The sequence below is a fragment of the Orycteropus afer genome, unplaced genomic scaffold (genome assembly GCF_000298275.1).
Source record: "Orycteropus afer afer isolate SDZICR_OR568_19922 unplaced genomic scaffold, OryAfe1.0 scaffold00075, whole genome shotgun sequence".
NCBI lineage: Eukaryota > Metazoa > Chordata > Mammalia > Tubulidentata > Orycteropodidae > Orycteropus > Orycteropus afer.
The window spans coordinates 10,102,970-10,115,943 of record NW_006921662.1 but is presented as its reverse complement, the minus strand read 5'-3'; the positions used below and the strand labels follow the sequence as shown (position 1 = coordinate 10,115,943).

Sequence of the window (12,974 nt, the reverse complement as noted above, 5' to 3'; positions counted from 1 at the left end):
ATAGGAGGGGAGCTGTTGCATTGTGGTAAACTGTGGTCAATGACATGAGACAAAGTATATGTGAACTGCTGTATGGAAAGTGAATTTGCTTTGTAAATCTTCACCCAAATTAAAAAAAAAAAAAAAATTTACTATTGTATTAGAGCAAAGCCTATGCTCCTCTTCTCCCCCACCACACCAAAATAATCTAATGCTTTTATTCTTCTAGTTTGGCTGTCATCAGTGATTGTCAGTGAAGGTCCTTAGGCAAGCAGCATTAGCGCACCATCAGAATCACCTGGGACTTGATAGAAATGCAAATTTATGGACCATGATTTTACCTCCCAAATCAGAATGTCTAGAGATAGGGCCCACAAAAACTGTTTAAACAAACTTTCCAGATTATCCTTGTATACATAAAGTTTGAGACCCACTGGGTTTTCAGAATTCATATTTTAGTTTCCTGAATAATTTATTCTGGGTGTACAGGTTGGTTTAATACATCACTGGAGAGTGGATTGGAATAAAATACTATTGTGTTGCTTTTAGTTATGTATGATTGTATGAAAGTCTTGAGCTACCTATAAATCTTCGTTTCTGTTTAATTTTTTCTAAATTATCTATAGACACCAAGATGACAAATGAATTTAGAAGGATATATAAGTTGTCAGAATAAAGGAACCACAATTGTATCCTTGATGTTGGCATAAGTATTTGTTGAGTGAACGATTGAGTATCAGCCCACCATCACCACCACTGGTCAACTACTATGTTTCTTTGACTTGTGTGAATTTAATTTGTTGAGAATATGAAGTAGGCCTAGACTGAATTGTGCTTTTTCCTACTTAACATAGTGAAAGGATTTTATTCCCCTAAGTTGCTCTAATTTTCTCCACTTATTAGGCTGGAGGACGTGTGCCAGTGTTAGACACACTTATAGAACTTGTTACACGAGGCCGATCTATCCCAGTACATCTGAATTCTTTACCAAGACTGGAGTCACTAGTAGCTGAGGTTCAGGCTTGGAAAGAATGTGCTGCTAATACATTCTTGACAGAGAATTCACCATATTCTCTCTTAGAGGTAAGTTTGCAACCAGTCCATCAAACAGATGTGATATCACTGATTGATCTGTGTTCTGTGAGTCATTATTTCAGTACAGCCAAGGAGATTCTTTTAAGCATCTAGTGAAGCAGCCTTTTAAATGCTTTCCGGGCATGTTTAGGATAGCATTCAGTGTCTTAGGAAGCACATTTTCCCCATTGTATCAAACTCCTTTATCTGTTGAGATTGAACTTTTAACCTTGATTGTGCTTCACCACCTAAATTTATAAGCTAGATAAATGAACTCACCCACCTCTTATAAAGTGCTTAAGCTACATTTTTTTTCTGTTTTCTGAGGAGCTGGAATTAGTTGCATTGTGACTGGATAATTGGCATATGTAACATTTCTTACTTTAGTTGAATCTGGAATCAGTCAATCTTTTGTAAGTTTTTATTGTTGTTTTTAAAATAGAGGAGATCTTTTGCCTTCAAGCCTGCATGTTCCAAAGAAAATATTAGATATTAAGATTTTTATCACCCTTTCCACTGCTTATGGTTATATTTTGGGACTTTCTAATGCTTTATCTGAAATCCATTTGTCAATGGTTGTGCTTTGGTCTCGCATTAGGTGCTGTGTCCTCGATGTGATATTGGCCCTTTGGGGTTGAAGAGGAAGCAGAGAAAATTAAAGGAGCCCCTGCCAAGTGGGAAGAAGAGAAGCACCAAATTAGAGAGTCTGAGTGACCTTGAGAGAGCTTTAACTGAGAGCAAAGAGACTGCTTCAGCTGTACGTTGTTGGTTTATTCTTCTCCTTTCTCTGTTGGAAAGTTTCTGGCCCTTTCCTGTGTATTTGGGAAGGCAAGTAGAAGAACAGCTTTAAAAGTAGTCCAATTTCTGGATATTGTTACATGTAAAAGTTTTGAACAGAAGATTCACAGAGGTGCAGGAAATTGAGGGAAGGCCTTTCAGTCTTGCAGGCTCAGAACCTGTCTTGTCAGTGCCCTTGGGTTGATCCAGGAAAAGTGACTAAGGAGATCAAGGTCCATTGATACGGGAGACTGCAGTTAACTTACTAATTTACAATAAGAAATGTATTTAAAAGTGTACTGGATGCTTATTTCAGCCAGAGCTGCATTTAGTAAGCATGGTGATGCAATGATGATATCATCAAGAACCTGAAAAACCAGTATCTAACTGTTGTGTAGTGATCTGGGTTTTAGGATAAAAGAAAATAACTGTGTGATTTAGCTACTTTTAATGGCATGAAGGTTCAAACCCACCAGCCACTCCTCGGAAGGAAGGTTGGGCAATCCTACTTCCGTAGTGATACTGCCTTGGAAACCCAAGGAGGGGTCGCTATGAGTCGGGTTTGACTCGACGGCACATAACAACAACAACAATGGCATGAAGTGTTCCTCATCTCGAGAGCAGAAGTATAGCTACGGCTGCTACTAGGATGGAGTCAGCCTTGAGACAGAGCACTTTCTCCCGTCTGTTCTTTTTAGATGCCTGACCTCTCTTGTGATTGACATGGGCTTACCTCGGTTTGTTTATGTATTTTGACACAGACTTTCTTTGGATATAGTCCATTTAGTCAGCTTTTAGTCAGATTCTGCCTGAGCACTATTCTGGTTTCTAAAGTGTTACTTTGATTTGCTGTTGTGTCTGTAGTTCTTTTTGTGAAGACTTATTGAAAGTGACAGTCTTCTTCTCAGATTCTATTTTGTGCACATCTGTGCACGCCTGGTTTAAAAACACCTACATTTCTTGTTGATATCTTGGTAGAACTCTGAAGGGTCAGTTGTTTGCTCTTCATTTCAAAGCAAATAATGGACTTTTTTTTTTTGAGGGGGAACATACTAAGGGTTTGTAACTTGATTACTTTTAGATTTTTTTGTTTTTTTTTTCCCTATTCCCACATTCAGACATTTTGTTCTGTAATCTTAAAGGAAGAAAATGAGAATTCATTCTGGTCTTACCATTCGGGTCCTCATCTGGTATAATGGTGAGCAAGTGTGATAATTGGGAGTAGTTTAAACTGTTAACAATTAACATTTTAAGGACTTGGGTATAGAATTTGGAAAAGGAGTAGGTACCACAGCCAGTAGCTTTTATTTCTAAAGGGAAAAGCTCAATTTTAAAAATCTATTTCTATCAAGGACTTTTCTTAGGGAAAGTGGCCAATAAAACTGGACATTAAATTCAAGGTGGTAGTGACCAACTCTGACATGGATTATGATTTAAATTTGTCACCTTTGGACTTTGCCTTTACTTCATGGGTACATAATTTGTAATTTAATGACTAGGCTGGTTTATGTATTGGATGCCTTGATTTTGGCAGATGCTTAATCTGTTTATGCAAAAAATAATTATTTATGAACAGCTTGTAAATAGTGTGCAGAAATGTGTTCATTATCACTAGCTTTTTACTGTGAATTTGATTCTCTGTGTGTATGTGTGTGTGTGTTTTCAACTTACTGAGACAAGTTAACTGAACATTTCACTTGCTTGTGACTTTACAATTTGAATATGTTTCAATTTTCTGGAAAAAAGCAATATTGCAGATTACTTGCTTTTGCCTTTGCACTAGTAATCTTACTTTATAGCTTGTGTGTGTGTATATAAGAAAGTCTAGTAAAGTGAAACTAATTTTTTCATGGATAGTCCAATTTCATTCTTTATCTACAGTTGCTCTGTCTAGATTGAGCCATAATAGTGAACGAGAGTAAGAAGAGACATAAAATATCCTTGTGTGTAGTAGCTGCTCTAAAAGACTTTGCCATCGAAAGTTCCTTTCTAGAAGGGCACAAAAGCTAATGGAAACTAAGCAACAAATGAAGAAACTCAGATCTTGGTACATGTAGAATGCAAAAAACCTACAGACCTACTTCATTTTATTGAGCTTCTCAGATAATGCATTTTTTACAGATCAAAAGTTTGTGGCAACCCTATGTTAAACAAGTCTGCCATTTTTCCAGCCTCATGTGCTTATTACTTTGTAGCTCTGTGTCACATTTTGGTTATTCTCATGGTATCTCAAACTTAAGTAATGCAGTTGTACACTTACTGGACTACAGTATAGTGTAAACATAACTTTTATATGCACTGGGAAACCAAAAAATTCGTGTGACTTGCTTTATCATGGTGATCTAGAGCTGAACCCGCAATATCTCCAAGGTATACCTGTATATTTCAAGAGAAGTAAATAATTCTGGGGAATAAATGTGCAGGGACGTTGGACCTTCAAGAAGTAGTGAATATTAAGTAATTACTCACATTAAATTGTTTACTATGTGCCAGGCAGACAGTATTGTTCTGTATTCTGCTATACATCTCTCATTTGTTCATTATCATAGCTCTTTGAGTTGGGCACTATTATCTCTAATTTTTATGTGAGGAAATTGAGCCATAGTGGGGTATACTACCCATGTTCACACAGATTAGTGTGAAACAGGGGCAAAAAAGAAACATAGAATATCATTGTGTACTGGCAGGTAATCTACTCTGGAACATATTCTCTTAACTGCTAGGACTTTTGAGCTTTCAGGGAAGGCTGAGTTTCCTGTGACATTGTCCCTGACTTGTAACTCCTTTTTAGATGGCAGCACTTGGAGAAGCTCGTCTAAGGGAAATGGAAGCCTTGCAGTCTCTTAGACTAGCCAATGAAGGGAAATTGTTGTCGCCTGTTCAAGATGTGGAGATGAAAGTCTGCCTGTGTCAGAAGGCCCCAGCTGCCCCTATGATTCAATGTGAACTCTGCAGGGATGCTTTCCATACCACTTGTGTGATGGTACCCAGTATTTCACAAGGCCCCCAAGTCTGGCTTTGTCCCCATTGTCGGAGGTCAGAGAAACCTCCATTAGAGAAAATTCTGCCCTTGTTGGCCTCCCTGCAGCGTATCCGAGTTCGCCTTCCTGAGGGAGATGCACTTCGATACATGATTGAAAGAACCGTGAACTGGCAACATAGAGCCCAGCAACTGCTTTCGTCAGGGAATCTAAAATTTGTGCAAGATCGAGTGGGATCAGGACTATTATATAGCAGGTGGCAAGCCTCAGCAGTACAGGTGTCAGAGACAAACAAGGTGAGTCTGGATTTCTTTTTGCTGGTTACTAAAATCTTTATCAATAGCTCTGTACATTATTCTTAAACCTGTAACTCTTCGTTCCCCTGTTGCCTTGGTGATCACTTTGCTGTTACCAGCACTCACATTACAACTTCCCATTTCAAAGATCATGTGTGTATCTACCATGTTGCTTTAGTTTCCTCTGCTCCTCATAGCCAGGAGTTGTCAGGTGCTATATTACTATAGAGTAGATGCTCAACTTTTTATGTACAGGTATCTCCAGCGTTTTGAAAGTTTGCTTTATACCATGTGTTAGTTATCTAGTACTACTATAACAGAAGTACCACTAGTGGGTGGCTTTGACAAAGAAGAATTTATTCTCTTGCAGTTTAGGAGGTAGAAGTCCAAATGCAGGGTGCTCTAGGGAAAGGCTTTTTCTTTCTGAAGACTCACAGTTTAGGAGGAAGGTCCTTGTATCCTTTCAGCATCTGTGGGCCAGGCGTTCCTTGGAGATCTCCATGTGTCTTGGCATCAGTCTTCCCCTAGGTCTAAGGAGATTAGGTGTAAGGACCATGGGTCCAAAGGACAGGCTCTTCTTTCTTGGTAGTCAGGTCCCTCTGATCTCTGCTGTTTGTTTAATCCCTTTTTATATCTCAGAAGAAATTGGGTCAAGGTACAACCTAATCTCACAGATTGCATCCTGCTTCATTAACATAATTGCCTCTAATCCTGACTCATTAATATCATATAGGTGGGGATTTACAACATACAGAATAATTACATCAGAACACAGAATGGAGGATAATTATATAATATTGAAAATCACAGCCTAGCCAAGTTGATAGATATTTTCGGGGGACATAGTTTTAGCCTGTAACACGCGCTTTGCTTTTATGAAAGATCTACAATTCGTGTCTGTTTTCGGTGACTAATAGAAATTTGAAAATGATTTTTGCTTTCATGAAAAAGGCGAAAAATAAAACTCTCATTTAGCGTTTGATTTGCAGTGAGCTGTTTAAAGAGGCAATGTGTGTTCTGAGCAGCAGGAGTGGCATGGACAAAGCTCCTTCCTTGGGAACTGCACTAAGCAGCAAGCCACCAAAGCTTTGATCTGTGCCTCTGAATACTATTTTTAGTGTTATTTTAGGTTTTATGTGTTATTTGGTATGATTTAGTAGGTTATTTTTTGGGTCTTGGAATGCTCAAAAAATTTCCTGTATAAGGGTAATTGCATCTTTGCTTTATGGCATTTTAGCTTATGAAAAGTTTCATAGGAGCACTCTACTTTCGGATAGTAGATAACTTTTCCATTCATATGTGTTAAGCTATATGTATGTTAACATGTATGCATATATATAAATTGTGTGTGTGTACACACACACATAAATTCTTGCTTCATTAAAATGCTTTTTTTACTGTTTTCTCTCACCTAAGACACTGAGTAGAAAGGGAAGTGCTTCTGGTCTTCTCTCTCTTACTACCCTTTGAGGAAGAATAGCTTTTAGAGGTGTTTGATTGTTGTGACGCTTCAGAGAAAAGATGTGAGTTTCATAACATCCACAGTCTTTCTACGAAAAGCCAGATTCATCTGGCCATCACTGGGATAGCAGAGTTGTCTGTCATCTGTAGAAGATGGCTACAGGAAAAGAGTATGAAGACACCAGAAAAATACAATGAGGTCAGCCTGATGACTTTCAAATCTAGCACAGATTTCTCTGTCAGAGATAATCTCAACTCCTTTGTATTGTATAAACACACAGAAGAATTACGAGTTAAATGTTCAACAGATCAGAGATAAAGACAAAAAATTAGACTGTCATATTTGTTTCTTTTTTTTTTTCTTCTTCTTCTTCTTCTTCTTCTTTCCAGGCTTCTGAAATATACTGCCTGGTGCATAGCACGTGGTTAATTAAATACTTGTTGAATAGATGAGTGAGTTATGCTATTTGGGCAACCTAGAATTGAGACATTTTTTTTTTACCATGGATGTGTTAGGCGTTTACCTTTATTAGGAAAGGTAAAGATACACTATTAGTGGCTAATTGGTGGTAAAAGGGGAGTTCCTCTCTTGCCTTATTAATAAGCATTGTTGAAGGTAGGGAGATAGGTGTGAATAATTTCTTAGTTGGTTTACTTAAAGGGGTGTGTGTCTGTGTTCACCACGTATGGAGAATTATGTAGAAATTAAAAGGTTATAAGATCTTTGTTACACAGAGAAAATGGTCTCTTTCACTTCTCTGAAATCAGTCCAAGTAAAACCAGAAAGAGTAAAGGCTTGGTCTTCAGGAAAGTATGAGTTGATTTGGCCAAGAAGGAGCCCTGCTGGGGCAGTTGTTAAAACACTCAGCTATGAACTGAAAGATTGCCATTTAGAACCCACAGCCAGCTCTGTGGGAGAAAGATGTGGCAGTCTCTTTCCATAGAGATTATAGTCTTGAAAACCCTATGGGGGCAGTTCTGAGCTGTTATAGAGTGTTGCTATGAGTTGGAGTCCACTTGTCAGCAAAGGGTTTGGTTTGGGCTTTGAGGTAAGATGCCAGGAGATTCTGTTCACTTTAGAAAACTTAGATGTTTCTCTTTCCTGGTTGCCTGCCTGGTAACTCAAGCTTTTTTAATTGGATTGGTGGGAATATTCTTAATCCTGAAAAAGCCTTACTACAAAATACTTCTTTCCATTAGGTATCTCAACCTACTGGCACAACATCTTTTTCCTTACCTGATGACTGGGACAGTAGGACCTCGTATTTACACTCCCCCTTCTCAACTGGAAGAAGTTGTATCCCCCTCCATGGTTTGTATTTTTATTTATTTCAAGGGCTGGATAGTAACATGTGATCTTGAATTAGGTTTTGTTAGAGGTGATTAAGGACCATAAAAGAGGAGGAGTTTATCCTTCAGTGTAGGATATGAGTTACTGTATTTTTTGTAAGATTGAGGAAGGGTCATATTTGAAGATTTTAAATGGAGAGGAAGGCTTATCCCTAGCTTTCAAGAGTGAAAGGGTTAATCCTTGTGACAATTGATAATTAAATACCAAGCATTTATTTATGTCAGATGATAAATCATGGGCTCCTTTGTTGCTTCATTACTGGGAGACTTGTGTAAGATCTTTAAGATAACCCATGTTGGAACTCGGCCTTCTTTTTCCCCTAATACTTAAGTATAAATGACTGCTACATGAATTCTGCCTAAAGCTGCAACTGGAGTTCTTCTGTTCTTTGTCACATTTTCACAGTTTTTGTCTAGTATTATCATAGCTACTTGATCCATTTAGATTGCCCATGCCCTAGCTATCAACTTGTTTTTGTGCTTTTTATTAAAATCCATTCAGACAGATGGGCTATATCTTCTTTGTTAACAGTGAGTAAGTGAGGAGGAGATTGGATTGTCGTTAATAATACGTCATTATGATTTGGTCTTGTATTTTAACAGGCATTAGTTCAGAAGTGAATGAACTGTTGATGGAGGCCCAGTTGCTCCAGGTATCCCTTCCTGAAATTCAGGAACTTTACCAGACATTACTTGCAAAGCCAAGCCCTGCTCAACAAACTGACCAGAGTTCACCAATCAGACCCAGCAATGAGAAAGTAAGTGTCTCTGAGACTGGGCATGAGATGCTTATAATTTCATTCCATCTAAATAATGGGATGGAAACAGTCCTGAAAAAGATGGAAACTTACCACCCTCACAGCCTTTCCATGAGGGTGGCAGTGAAGCTAGATGCTGGACATCATGTGCTGGAGCCTGGGCTTACAACCTGGCTTTTGGACCTGTCTTTAAGTTGCTGCATGAGTTTTCCTCCTTGTCTTTTTACCAAGCTGTTTCTCTTTACTTTTACTATATAGTAGAAGCTAGAAGCATGACTTTTCTTCTTTTTGATAGGATATTATGAAAACCCACTGCCATTGAGTCAATTCCAACTCATATTCTACAGGACAGAGTAGAACCTCCCCATAGGGTTTCTAAGCCTGTACATCTTTACAGAAGCAACTGCCTCATTTTTTTCCTGTGAAGCATCTGGTGGGTTAGAAGCGCTGATCTTTTGTTAGCAGCCAAATGCCTTAACCACTGTGCCACAAGATGAAAATACAATCATAGCTGAGAAGGCCTTTTGAGATAAAGTCTTAAAAAAAAAAATAGGTATATTCCTGGATCCAACATTAGACAAATATCTTATTTTACCCTTCTAAACCTACTTAAGACAGCTGAATAACTAGACTGAGGAAACCCCATTTTGAGTATTCACTTACTTGAAGGATACTATATAATGTTCCATTTTTTTTTTTTTTTTTTTTTGCATAGTTAAGGAGGCTGCTATGTCTTTCTTCTGGTGAACTGACCTATAAAATTTAAGGCCCCTTGAGAATGCAGTCAGGAAAGAAGAACTATTAAGAAAATCGGAGGTCCTGTTAGGGAAAGATCTCACTGAAGACACATGAAGTCTGATACAGACGTTTAGAATTCTGTTTTTCATTATAGTCCCAACTAGTATAGCATTATTAATTGTCTTCAATTAATGCACACCTGTTAGGGGTAGGTGTATATCCTTTAAAAAGGAAGACAGTAGTGAGGTCCCTTAGGGACCGTATAGGTCAAAGGATAAACATAAGCACTTAGGTAGAAACTATGTAGTAGTCAATCACTTACTCAAGAATTTGGTGGAAAGATCTTTGTGGGCATTTCTGCATCTCCTGGTGTTGGTTGGCTATATTGAAGTGTCTTTTAATAGCCCTTTTTGTAGGGTTCCATTAGTAGCATTAACACTGAATGGAAATATATGGGGTGCTTTATTTTTCAGTATTGATTAGGAGATCATCTGGCTTCTAATACACATGTTTTCTTTAGGTTCATTAGTTTTAGTATAAGCTAGCTATATACACTAAAATTGAACTTGCCCATCTTCTACCCAGAATGATTGCTGCCGAGGGAAGCGAGAAGGAATCAACAGTCTTGAGAGAAAACTGAAGAGACGCCTGGAAAGAGAGGACCTATCCAGCGAGCGGTGGGATCGAATTAAAAAAATGCGGACCCCCAAAAAGAAGAAAATCAAACTGAGCCACCCGAAGAACATGAACAATTTCAAATTAGAGAGAGAGCATAGCTATGAATTAGCCCGTTCTGCTGAAACTCATTCCCTGCCCTCAGACACATCCTATTCTGAACAGGAGGACTCTGAAGATGAAGATGCCATCTGTCCAGCTGTGAGCTGCCTGCAACCAGAAGGAGATGAGGTCAGTGAGGTTTGGGCCATAGAGGACGTGCTTTCCCTTAACTCAGAAACCCTGTAAGCTAGACCTCATCTCGCTGGGTCTTTCTCTTCTGCTTATCTGCTTTGAGCTGATCTGAATGGATTGCTCAGCCCTCCCCCACTGATATCTCTGCTCTTACCATCGTTCCTGGGTCTCCTCCCTTTTCTTGAAGAAACTCTTGTTTTTCCCTTTTTCCTTTTCTTGCTCCTCCAGCTTTCACCGTCCCGGCGCTAAGAAGGTGGGAGGGATGCTGATGTAATGCCCTTTTGCTTATCACAGGGCGACGCTGTCTTAACCCCAAAGCAGTCACGACTTGAAGAATGGCTTTGACTTGGTTGCTTTGGCTGGTGGGCCAGCCACACTCGTTTGGCATAACTATTGTCCCAGTGGTGGGACAGTGGCCGTTAGTGGTAAACGGCCTGAATATCTTGAGGCTGGCCTGCCCAATTTCGAATCGCATTTTTTCCTCTGAAAACCCCATCTCCCTACTCTTTGTAACCAGGTGGACTGGGTCCAGTGTGATGGCAGCTGCAATCAGTGGTTTCATCAGGTCTGTGTTGGTGTTTCTCCAGAGATGGCAGAGAAAGAAGACTACATCTGTGTGCGCTGTACTGTGAAGGACGCACCAAGCCGAAAGTAAAAATCACAAAAACAAATCCCTTCTCCTTAATTCAGGACTCCAACCAAGAAGATTTCTTCAGTTTCTCAGCAAAGCTACAGGACTGGTATTCAAACCAGCCTGTAAACGGTGCTATTTCTATTCCTTATGGGATCATTTTTCCAGAACTCTTTGAAAAAAAGAAAAAACAACTAAAAAAATTTTTGACACTTTTTGTATTTTTTTCCTTAAGAGCTGTTTGTGGTTGTTGAGATTTGAAATGCTGACTTTTTTTGCAGGGGTTTCCACCAATTTGGAAGGCATTGAAGCTTGCACCTTTTCATGTTACAGCATTAAAATCTTACCTTTGAGTGGGATTTACCGGCTTTTAAGAGTCCAACTTGGTTTCAGTGTCCAGAAGGGCACCAGAAATTCCAGTAAATCCTCATTTGAGGAATCTCTCTCTCTTGTTTACTCTGTTACCACATTGGGGAACTTGAGTTTTTCACTTTTGGGGTTTTTGTTTCTTTCTTTCTTTATCCACTTTCTTCCCCCACCCCCAGTAGACTAGGTTTATTTATCTGAGCAATAACTTCCATGTCTGGTTTCAGTGGCTGGAATTAAAACGAAACAAAACAAACTTCCGAACAGTGTGTTGGTGCTTTAGCATTTGGTTGATGTACAGAACGCAAATGTCTAGTTTCTAGTGTCACTGATGGACTAGTGATGTAGAAAAGAGACTGCTCTGTAAGTAATTGCCACAGCTGTATTTTGGCTTTCTTCCTGCCCCCTTCCTCCCTCCCCTATTTTTTGGTAGCTTGTATCAAATGTTGCGGTTTATATTGTGGAATAAATCCTTGGTCATAATATAACATTAAATGCTGGTTATTTAGAGCCATTAGACTACAGCTGCTTCTGCCCCTCTCTACCTTTTAGGCTTCTCAGAGCCAGAGAGGATTGCTTGCTTTTGCCTCTGCCCAGCCAGGCTGCAGTAGCCATGGATGCTAGCCTGCAAGCAACATTATGAGCTTCTTCTGCTGTAGCCTGCTCTGTTTGGTGGGCCGTGGACCTCCAGCCCCCACTAATAAATGACACCCCCACCTGACCCCACCCCATCTTCAAGTAACAAAACCTCTTTTAAAGCCATGTTGTTTTTAAATAAGTTTGCTCAGAATGTTGGCAAGTCACTGCAATCCTCACCTCAGTTCTCTTTGTGGAGATAACTTTATTATATTTGAATTGACAGGGACACTTGGTTTAGGGTTACGTTGTCGGAAGAAAGAGACTAATGCTCACAGAAGGTGGGAAAGAATGGGTTGAGGAGAAATTCATAGATACCCAGGCTCTGCTTTCCTTCCCTGTCTTTTTCTGATTTGCTGTAGTCACTGGGGGTATGTAGCCCATACGTATTTTTTTCCCTCTTTGTCTTTTTAAAGGGCTCTCTTCTTAAGTGGAGAAGACATTCCTGTGAACAGAACAGATTCTTACTTATTTTTTCCTATTCTATTGCTAAAATTTGTTTTCCCCACATTCTATAGCCATAAATCAGAAATGGGTACAACTAGTGGGTCGTTAATAAAAACAAAAACAAACAATAAAAACCCAGCCATTTGTGATATAGTGGAGATTTAAATGTATTATCCCCTTTTATGCAACTTAAATAATTAAATCTCTTTAAGAATGACTCCTAGTTGTCTGAAGTTTTCCCATAGCTGTGGTGATGTGTCTCCTTTTCTGATGGGGGTTCTGGGACCAACAAAGAACACTATAGCCTCCACACTATCTGGAATAATAGTGGTTTGGCCTTTTTAGTAGCCAGATTCTTAGAACCTCCCCCTGACATTGGGGGCAGGATGCCAACCATCCTGGTCCTTGCCTTCCTCTGAGAAAGCAAGCCTAAAGGGGACACTGCTGTAAGACTAAAACCTTTGCCTTTGAAGAGCCTTTTGCCCATCCAGTATGCACAGCCCGTTCCCCATATTAGATTTTTTAGTGTGTTATAAGTTGTACACAACACCTCACAATAGCAACCTTGGTG

General features: G+C 39.3%; 1 protein-coding gene across 1 annotated transcript in view; it reads left to right on the top strand.

The window, feature by feature from the left end:
- The window catches only part of KDM5B (lysine demethylase 5B), a 140,335-nt gene extending 129,357 nt beyond the window's left edge, over nucleotides 1–10,978 (top strand). Inside the window, exons 21-27 of the mRNA XM_007941142.2 lie at nucleotides 883–1,062; nucleotides 1,652–1,810; nucleotides 4,622–5,107; nucleotides 7,769–7,880; nucleotides 8,522–8,676; nucleotides 10,000–10,320; nucleotides 10,841–10,978. Coding sequence (XP_007939333.1) covers nucleotides 883–1,062; nucleotides 1,652–1,810; nucleotides 4,622–5,107; nucleotides 7,769–7,880; nucleotides 8,522–8,676; nucleotides 10,000–10,320; nucleotides 10,841–10,978 — 1,551 coding nt within the window. The remainder of the gene's footprint in view (nucleotides 1–882; nucleotides 1,063–1,651; nucleotides 1,811–4,621; nucleotides 5,108–7,768; nucleotides 7,881–8,521; nucleotides 8,677–9,999; nucleotides 10,321–10,840) is intronic.
- Nucleotides 10,979–12,974: the final 1,996 nt, after the last annotated feature.